The 9,278-nt window shown below is 40.1% G+C and overlaps 2 protein-coding genes across 3 annotated transcripts; both read left to right on the top strand.

The window, feature by feature from the left end:
• Positions 1 to 449: 449 nt before the first annotated feature.
• On the top strand, positions 450 to 5,656 carry atxn3 (ataxin 3). 2 transcript variants are annotated; one of them, XM_080011829.1, is made up of 11 exons: positions 450 to 479; positions 1,028 to 1,192; positions 1,282 to 1,326; positions 1,429 to 1,514; positions 1,646 to 1,712; positions 1,801 to 1,888; positions 2,191 to 2,326; positions 2,462 to 2,625; positions 3,172 to 3,331; positions 3,427 to 3,491; positions 3,598 to 5,656. In XM_080011829.1, the coding sequence occupies exons 1-11, from the start codon at positions 456 to 458 to the stop codon at positions 3,651 to 3,653; spliced, it is 1,056 nt and encodes a 351-aa protein (XP_079867955.1). In that variant the 5' UTR covers positions 450 to 455; the 3' UTR covers positions 3,654 to 5,656. The 2 variants fall into 2 exon arrangements, with proteins under 2 accessions (XP_079867955.1, XP_079867954.1); XM_080011828.1 differs by having other exon boundaries at positions 2,459 to 2,625.
• Positions 5,657 to 6,173: 517 nt separating this feature from the next.
• Positions 6,174 to 7,694, top strand: serpina10b (serpin peptidase inhibitor, clade A (alpha-1 antiproteinase, antitrypsin), member 10b; the record flags this gene model as incomplete). Its single annotated transcript, XM_080012013.1, has 4 exons — positions 6,174 to 6,756; positions 6,888 to 7,161; positions 7,261 to 7,408; positions 7,503 to 7,694. 4 exons carry the CDS (start codon positions 6,174 to 6,176, stop codon positions 7,692 to 7,694), a joined length of 1,197 nt encoding a protein of 398 aa, XP_079868139.1.
• Positions 7,695 to 9,278: the final 1,584 nt, after the last annotated feature.

Here is a 9,278-nt window from a genome sequence, read left to right as displayed (position 1 = left end):
ACTCCGACCTCCGACCGGAAAATGAAAAAGGAACGACCATTTAATTCCAAACCGAATCTCGGGGCAGGTCACTTCGGTCCCAGTTTCCCCGAGAGAGACCCGGCGTCACAGTGACACGGCGACACACGCCGCGAGCGGTTCTCTTCGCATAGATATATCGTGCAGTTTGTGTGTCGCGTTGACGTGGGCCTTGTAGCCTGGAGAAGTCACAGACCTTGACAACAAGAACACGCGTTTACTGCGGGTGGCCGAGTTTCCCGAGCAGCGGCAATGGGGGCGCATATAGCTCGGGGAAGTGGGCTTACGTTCTCGGATGTAAAACCGATTTCCGAGGTTGACAAGAACGCAGCATAATTACGCAACCGACAACAAATAATCCTGTGATCTGATTGGCTGCGGGCTTGAAACCACGAAAGGTCGAAGGTCAGAGTTGAACGTTTGACAGAGAATTAAACATGGAGTCCATATTTCATGAGAAAGTAAGTCCGTGCGTTTTATTTAAAATACAAACATATTTAACGCGTATTTTTCACTCCGATTGATTTCAACAAATAGCGATAGATGTAGCCGCGCCGCCGGAGCCATGTTTACATTTAATGCTAGCGATTAACCTGAATTAACGAACATTAGATGGTGTTTATTATGTTGCTGACTAGCAAGCTAAATTCCCTGCAGTTAACTAACTTTTTATCTCTAGTATTTTTTTTTTAAAGAACTCACTTAAAACTGCAGAGATAACTGGCTATAGTTATGGTTATACAAGGGGTCACGTAACATGAGGCCCTAAACTACTGTGAGGATTATTTTCAGGATCATTTGAAAACTGCAGGGAACAGTTCAAGACAAATTCAAGACCGATAATTGGTGGCTCTAGATCTGGAGTCGGTCCCTGACTGACGTGGCTGGTCACTGCTACCAAGTGGCTAGAATGGGTTAAATGCAGACAGCAAATGTTCCCACGGGGATCAATACACTATATTATGTTATATGTTATTATTATGATTCTTTTTCAATTGTTTGTTTATAGCAAGAGGGCTCCCTCTGCGCCCAGCATTGCCTCAACAATTTACTACAAGGTGAGTATTTCACTCCTGTGGACCTGTCCTCGATTGCTCATCAGCTTGATGAGGAGGAGCGGATGAGGATGGCCGAAGGGGGTATGGCCAGTGAGGAGTACAGGACATTCCTGCAGGTGAGATAGTGGCTGGTTGATGCAACATCCATTTTTAAGTGACTCATAACAGAGTTCTTACTTAGCGTTCTTTTAATCTTCATTTTCAGCAACCATCAGGAAATATGGATGACAGTGGTTTCTTTTCCATACAAGTGAGGTTCCCCACTTTCATGTTGTGAACATTTTTAATTTATTATTAACTTTAAGTAATAATGAAGTAATAATTATTAACTGTGATCTCTAATTGCATCTAGGTTATTAGCAACGCTCTAGGAGTTTGGGGCTTGGAGTTAATGCTCTTCAACAGCAGGGAATACCAGAGCCTAATGATAAATCCAATGTAAGAGCTATCATTTGTTGACATGTTTTGCAGTTAATCTATATTCATTGTAGTATTAAAAATATATATATATATTGTTTCAGAAATTGCAATCTTTACGTCTTAATCACTACCATTCTTCTATATTTCAGAGAAGAAAAGGCTTTTATTTGCAATTACAAGGAACACTGGTTTACAATACGTAAACTAGGAAAACAGGTATGAGCCAATGCTTTTAATAATTATTCGTCATGCCTATCTTTTCCACATTTACTTTAACAATATTGTAATTGACTTTGGTTTACAGTGGTTCAATCTGAACTCACTTTTGACTGGACCAGAACTGATATCGGACACCTACCTAGCACTCTTTCTTGCACAGTTACAACAAGAAGGTAAAAAATATTATACATACATATACCGATGCCACAACATTTTAACCACTGACATGTGAAGTGAATAACATTGATTATCTCCTTTCAATGGCACCTGTCAAGGGGTGGAATATATTAAGCAGCAAGTGAACAGTCAGTTCTTGAAGTTGATGTTTTGGAAGCAAGAAAAATGGACCGGCGTAAGGATCTGAGCGACTTTGATAAGGGCAAAATTGTGATGGCTAGACGACTGGGTCGGCATGCGTGCATGTCTGAGAGAGATTGCATCCAGGAAAGATCATGGAATACATTTATTTGTGCAGGTTATTCCATATTTGTGATCCAAGGAAATCTGCCAGAGTGTGAAGCAGAACAGATCCTTGGGCTTATGAAAGTTCAGCAACAGCAGCGACCAAGGCTAATTGGAGAAGATGAAGCCCAGTCAAGTAGTGGCCAAGGGTATGAATGCATTATTTGAATGTCGCAACAGGAACTTAGCTTTAATTTCTTACAGCATGCGCAAAGTAGTACCCCTTGTTTTGGTTCGGATATAACTTCATTTAAACCACCAATGCCTTCTACTCTGAACAGCAGATCGACAACTCTGGGACAGATGGAGACTGGCCTGGCTGTGGAGGATGAGGTTGTGGATGAAGATGAAGAGGAGCTGAAGAGGGCCTTGGCCCTCAGCAGACAGGATATGGAGGTGGAGGATGAAGAGGCCGATCTTCGTAGGGCTATTCAGCTCAGCATGCAGGGTAACACGTCATCTAAAATGTTGTTTCCCCTGAAATAAGTGAAGCCTCCTCACTTGACTCACTTGAAATTTGACTGTCAAATTTACTATATTTCCATCTAACATGTACAGTTTATTTCTAAACTGCCTACAGTAGTATAAAAGACCAGGTAAATCACAGTGCTGGTCTTGTTTAAAAAAAAAATAAGCCATTTTAGGTTTTACTTTATTTGCCAATGCAGCTCACCACAACAAGAGCACAACAATATACAGTAAAAGTTAAAGCTGCCAAAAATGTTCTAACACTTCCTTCTGTTCTGTCAGTAGGTTGTGGAGGCAGAACAGTTGGTTGTGGGTATTTCATGTTCCCTACATAGACTGTCAAATTAAAAAAGAGCATTAATAGCTGGTGGATATCCTGCACAGTATGCCTTTTATGTTAGGTACAGCTTCATGTTATTTACAGTTTCATGTTAGGTACATGCTGTCAGTGTTTTGTATGCAGCCGCCCAAAAAGTGTGATAGTAAAATAAATATAGATGCTTTCTCTTTTTATTTTATTTTAAAGGAACAGTAATGAGCAACAATCCTTCAGAGACCAAAGTGGGACATGTGAAGATGACTAGCCAGGCAGCGGGCAGTTCTGCAGGGGGAGGGACAGCAGACCCACAGGCTGAGACACTCACGGCAGAGGAACTCAGGAAAAGGAGACAAGCCTACTTTGATCGGTCCGTGTAACTGTATCTGTACTGAAAAAGGGGAGGGGGGGACCCAAAAAAAACCTCTACATTTCTGTAACAAATCCACTCTGTTTACCCCTTAGGCAATCTCAGCAGAGTCAACCCAGCAACCCTCAGCAAGTGGACAGTAAAGTGCCCGCTAGTTCAGGTAATAAAATTAAGATTCTGTTTGTACCGAGTCATGTATTGAAGAATTATCGAAAGACTTTGAGAATAAAAGGCACCGTGACAATTATTTTACTTTTACTTTTCAGGATCAAAGAATAGTCGTTCTGAAGATGGCCCGCAAATCCACAAAGAAAGCCAATGAAGCGGAGAAAGTTCTTGGAGTGGCTTATGTTGTTTACCAGCTGCCTGGATTGGCGACCCTATCGTAGGGTGGCTTTTCTCCTTCCTCTAACTTTTTGCACATGTGACACTCAGCCAGCTAGAAGGCTGACCCAGTTTCCCTGGTTAGTTCGCAGACAGGCTATCGAGAAGAGAAAAGGCACTGAGGCTGGAAAAAGGGCGACTACAGAACTCTGATGCAGTGAAACCAAGTCTGTAAGGGCCTTTTTACCATAGCGCCTTCAATTTCTAAATTATATATTTTTTAATTCCGATTCTCATTGGATATTTTTGTTGTTGTTTATTTAAAGGAATGCAAAAGTATCTTTAGCATAAAGGGGGTTCAGTTGTTTTAAGGTAGGGTACAATGATGTGTGCTCTGTGGGCACAATGGGGGACCACTGGTGATACTACAGGTCAAAGTTTGGTCCAAAAGAAAGAGAGCCTCTAGAATAGTAGTGATCTGTGACCCACCCCTGCATATGAAGAGTTGTTCCAAAGTCATTTCTTACTTCAGTATACAAAAATGTCGTCGTTTTATCCTTAAAATTGTTGTATCAAAGTTTGTGTCCTGCTAATGGCGTCAGGGCGTAGAATTAAATATTCACTATGAAATTGAATTACAACGGGACAAATTTAATGTATCCAAAGTGCTGTGTGAACAGGTTTCCCAAATATCATTCCGCGAAAAGCTTTGGAATAAATAGAACTTTGCAACCCGATAGCACCCGATAAACTGTTTGCGACAGAAGTAAAAGTAAATTTTTAACACATTCATCAAATAATGCAGTTAAATTATACACAAGTGGTTCAGAATGGTGTTTTATGGGTCTATGGAAAAGCAGAAAATATGGCGGAGTACGGCCAAGTCAATTTCTAAATAAAAAGGACAACATAAACCTACGGTGAGGCATAAAGGTTGTATGATATCATCTTTTATTCAAACCAACAGCATGCATTAACATCCTTGGGGACATATCCGGTAAAGCAAGACTTATGTGGAGCTACCTGACAGGTGATTAAGAGTTAATGTCCTGTGTAATACCTTTTTGTATTTTTTTAAATATGCCTTTAAATAAGTATCTGATTTAAATTACTCAACGGTAATATAGAGCAGATTTTTTTATATATATTTTCGTTCAGAATTGCAGCAAATTTGGAGTCAAGTTTTTTTTTTTTTTTGTTTGTTTGTTTGTTTGTTTTTTAGGTTGCTTGAAAAGCACCAAGAGAATGTTAGTTATGACGTTTAGCATACCTAAAATGCTGATACTCATAAACCAATTGTTGACTCTATTCGGGTAATCGATGAGTTACTGAAACAATTATTTAGTGTCATCATTATCTGTTTTAAGTCCTTTTGGTGCTTTGATTGAGACATCACCTACATGAAGTGTTGTAGATCGTAATCCGTTCTTCAAAATAACACAAAGATGGCCTTTTATATTCAAGCTTAAGTTGCGTATTTTACTCCCAGCCCCATTTAAAGTCCACAGAGGTTTTAAGATTATAGTTTTATCACTGTCCAAACACTTTTAAGCGCTAATAGCATTTATGAAAAGTATAATTTGGGCTTTTAATCAAGATTGCCAGTTTTGTTTACTAGGCCTTTTAAACTTGGTGGGGAAAAAGTGTTTTTAATGTCTTGTGTTTCTCCATAATATGCCAACAGGACAAAATTCAGTATGGACCCGTTTCCCTCGAATCAAATGCCTCTGCAAAAGTTATTAGAAATCAAGTGTTAGTTATCCTCCCTGTGTTACTTTGTGATTTTGTCCTGGTTTCACGTTTTCTGAGGTCCTTGCTATTGGAACCGTATTTGCAAATAAAAAAGATCAGGCGTCGGTTCTACAGGATTACATTATTTTCACTCACATTTCTTTTCATGGGTAATTATCGTTTTTTTACTTACGCATTACTTCCATGTTATTGCAGCACATTTTAATTTACTGTGTTAGGGTTTTGTTTTTTAATTAAAGTGACATTAACTCCTTAAGTGTCTTAAAGTGTTTTTTTTTTTATAATTTCAATTGTGGAATTGAAACAGAACTCCTACATACCTTTGAAACTGTTCAACTGTTCAAACCTGTTAAAAAAAATTCACCCAATCAGTTTTTATTCCATGGTTAATATTTAACTCCTCAAAACACACTTGCACTTTGTATCCCCAAATAGCAGATGGAGAATTTGGACATCATGTAATGCTGATACTCAACTAAGCGGTACGTACGTCAACTGGAATTTATCATGACGATTAAACTATTCTAGTTATAGTTGTTTATAGCTTATTAATGGAAGTTGTTCCATTAGTTTTATGTATCTTGAAAAAAAGCCCCACTGTTGATTCAATTGAGACAGTGGGGTAGTTCATATTGCCTTGGTTTTTGATTGAGCAGTTTTCAAGTTCCTGTAAGACCCTGCTTCCTAAATCCTGTTTTTCCATCCAACCTCATTTTAGGTTGGGCTCATAAACCTTTCCCGAAAGAAAATGTTGGCGTCGCGGAAAATGGAGATGGCGCTCTTTTTCATCGCAGCCTGTATGTGCGCCATGTCCCCTGTCCAAACGCTGTCCAGTCCCAATATCACAGACCTCGCCTTTAAGAATATGGACTTTGCCATGAACCTCTACAGAAAAATATCCAGCTTCCACGACGAGAATATCTTTTTGTCACCGTTGAGCATCTCATCGGCTTTTGCGACCCTGTCTTTGGCCTCTGACGGGGTCACGCGGGAAGAAATATTGAGGGGGCTCAATCTGGAGCAATTGGAACAAGTGGCCGATCGAGAATTCATCGCCAAACTCTTCCAAAATCTCCTCGACAAAATCACACAGGAGGGATCGCTGCGACTGGACCAGGGCACCGCCCTCTTTGTTGCCCCGGAGTTTGACATAGAGAAGACGTTCACTGACCAAATCAAGAAGTGGTTTAATGCTGACATTGATAATGTAAACTTCACCGACACAAAGGCCAGTATCAATGTCATGAATGAGTATATTAAGAAAAGAACAGGGAACAAAGTGTCAGAGATGATAACCACCTTAGATGCATCCACCAAACTCATGTTAATCAACACCATTTTTTTCCAGGGTAAATTAGATTTGTTCTTTACCACATAAAAAAAAAAAAAAAAGCAGCTCTTACAAACTTTCTGTATTTCTTCTTTGTTTTTACTTTGTCCTGAGCTTATATAATAAGCCAACAATGTTTTTCTTCCGCAGGGGAATGGCAAATGCCCTTTGACTCCAATTACACTGAAAATCGGCCGTTCTACATTAACAGCTATAACATTGTGCAGGTGCCCATGATGTATAAATTAGATCGGTTCTATACAACGGAAGACGTGCCGCTTGGCGCCAAAGTGTTGAAGCTTCCATATAAAGAGGGTTTCGCGATGCTAATTCTACTGCCCAACCCAGGCATGGATTACACCTTAATTGATGATGAAATCAACGTTGAGAGATTTCGCTCCTGGGTCAAAAAGCTTCAGAAAACGTAAGTAAAATTACACGTCAGCAAGTTAATAGACTATAGCATAATGACAATTCAATAATCATGGCGGATTTGTAAAATTTGGTTTGTCTTTGTTTCTAGCAAACTGGAGGTCAAGATGCCCAAACTCCAAATGGAGCAGTCGTATTCCCTGCACCACCTTCTTCCACACATGGGTGTCGTCAGTATCTTTAGAAATTCAGCCAATCTCACGAAGTTGACCAAGGAGAGAGGCCTCAAGGTGTCAGAGGTTAGTTTGTTAGTAATGTTGAGCTGGGAGTTATTGTTGTACATTGGAGAAAAAAAAAGTGGAAAGATGGTTGGTTCCTGTTGTGTGAATGCAGGTGCTGCACACGGCTGTGATCACAGTAGATGAGACGGGCACCACCGCAGCAGCTGCCACAAGAGCGGGCATCACAGCCTTTTCTCTGCCGATGCCCTTCGTCATCAACCGACCCTTCTTCTTCTTCATTTATCACGAGGACACGACCAGTTTGCTCTTCATGGGCAGAGTCATAGACCCGACCAAAAAGTAGGAGTAACACTGCAGTACAATGTTGTAGCAATGTGCTGCCCACAGATATTACAGAAGCAATGCAGTCATTAAATCTTCTAACTGAGATGTGCTTAACGCTATTAAAACATTTTTTATCCAAACTCTGGTCTGTGTCTCACCGATTACTGTTATGCTTTTTGCTTAAAACCTAGTTACTGTATAAATAGTAGGTCTATCATATATATTATATAGAATATTATAGTCTATTATAGTGTATTATATATCTGATCCTATCTTAGCTTCGACTAACTATTCTTGTTTCTGTTGAGGTTCAGTAGTTTTAAATTGTTGTATTGACATAATTTACTAATATCTCCGTCCAGGATGCTGACTAGTTTTAAGTTGTATTAACAAAAAGCACAAACATGAGTACTTATCATATTGCACTAACATACAAAAAATAATAACTTTGAATTTGGAAACAGGAGCTCATTGCACTTATGTTCAAGGTTGTATGCTTTAATTGGTTCTAGCCTCTCATGTAAGTGGCTTTGGACAACAGCGTCTGCTAAATCAGATGTAAATAGAGCTGCAGGCAGCAATGCACTGGGTCCAGGTTAGTCGCCACAATTGCACCAACGGTAGTCTGACTCACTGGGTGTAGGTTGTTGGTATACAGCCTACCATTGGGCAACTATTTCAGTCGGCATTCAAGTGTGGAGATAGGTCTGGCTATGAGAGGCTACACCAGTGGCAACAACGGGATCAACTGACCACAAATAATTAACCACCTCTTGGCCCTACTAGTCACATTTCGCAGCGTCACCGGTGATCGCTTGCTGACTGCTTGCACAAACATTGCATACTTCTCAGATGAAAACATGATGCTGATGGCACAGTGGAAATGTTGATTTAAGTCATACCGTGCAAAAAGCCTGCAACGGCAAAGTTTCTTTGCTGGACATGCCATTTCACCTGTCTGGTTTCAACCTGTTCTTCTGGGCACAAATATGAGCATATGCATTCAATTTGGGCATATTCCTCACAAAGGACAACATGTCCTTGGTGTTTGTGATGCAGTTCCACATGGAGAAGATTGTGTCATCTATGCTCAGCAGATGGCGTCTCTCAAACAAGTGAACTGTATACAGAAGTGCACTAGCTTTACTTTTAACAAAATATAATGTACACGAGGTAAAATAATCATGGGAGATTTCAGTGAAAATCAATTTAATGTATGTTGTGCTCACGATGTCCTGCTGCATTGCAGATATTCTCAAGTGGTAAAAGAAGTGACTCCAGAAAATGCCACAATAATCCATACTTCAAAGTCTTTTACCACGCATTGTACTGACATTAAGGTGATGCCAACATACTTGAGCTGCCACAACAGTATTGTAATTCATATCTCTCCATGACAATGGCTGCTTCCATAAAATAGGGGAGCACCTTAGAGAAGGGTGTTCGATATTTGTGCCATTTGCAATTAGGCCTCATCCTTTTCTGGTATGGGGGTGGTGTGGTTAAAGTTGCCACACCTGTCTCAGGTCTAGGTAACTGGGCTCGGGTCCCGGGTGGCTGTATTCCTGTTGCCCATTATAGCAATCATCGCGCAACAGATAAA

Source organism: Zeus faber (assembly GCF_960531495.2).
Source record: "Zeus faber genome assembly, chromosome: 13".
Lineage (NCBI taxonomy): Eukaryota > Metazoa > Chordata > Actinopteri > Zeiformes > Zeidae > Zeus > Zeus faber.
This window is presented reverse-complemented; position numbering and strand designations above follow the sequence as displayed.

Excerpts from the sequence above, each read along its gene's own strand:
- atxn3 (XM_080011828.1), top strand. The coding sequence starts at position 456 with ATGGAGTCCATATTTCATGAGAAA. Across the intron at positions 1,327-1,428 it reads GTGGTTTCTTTTCCATACAA|GTTATTAGCAACGCTCTAGG; the intron begins GTGAGGTTCCCC and ends AATTGCATCTAG. Across the intron at positions 1,889-2,190 it reads TGCACAGTTACAACAAGAAG|GTTATTCCATATTTGTGATC; the intron begins GTAAAAAATATT and ends TTATTTGTGCAG.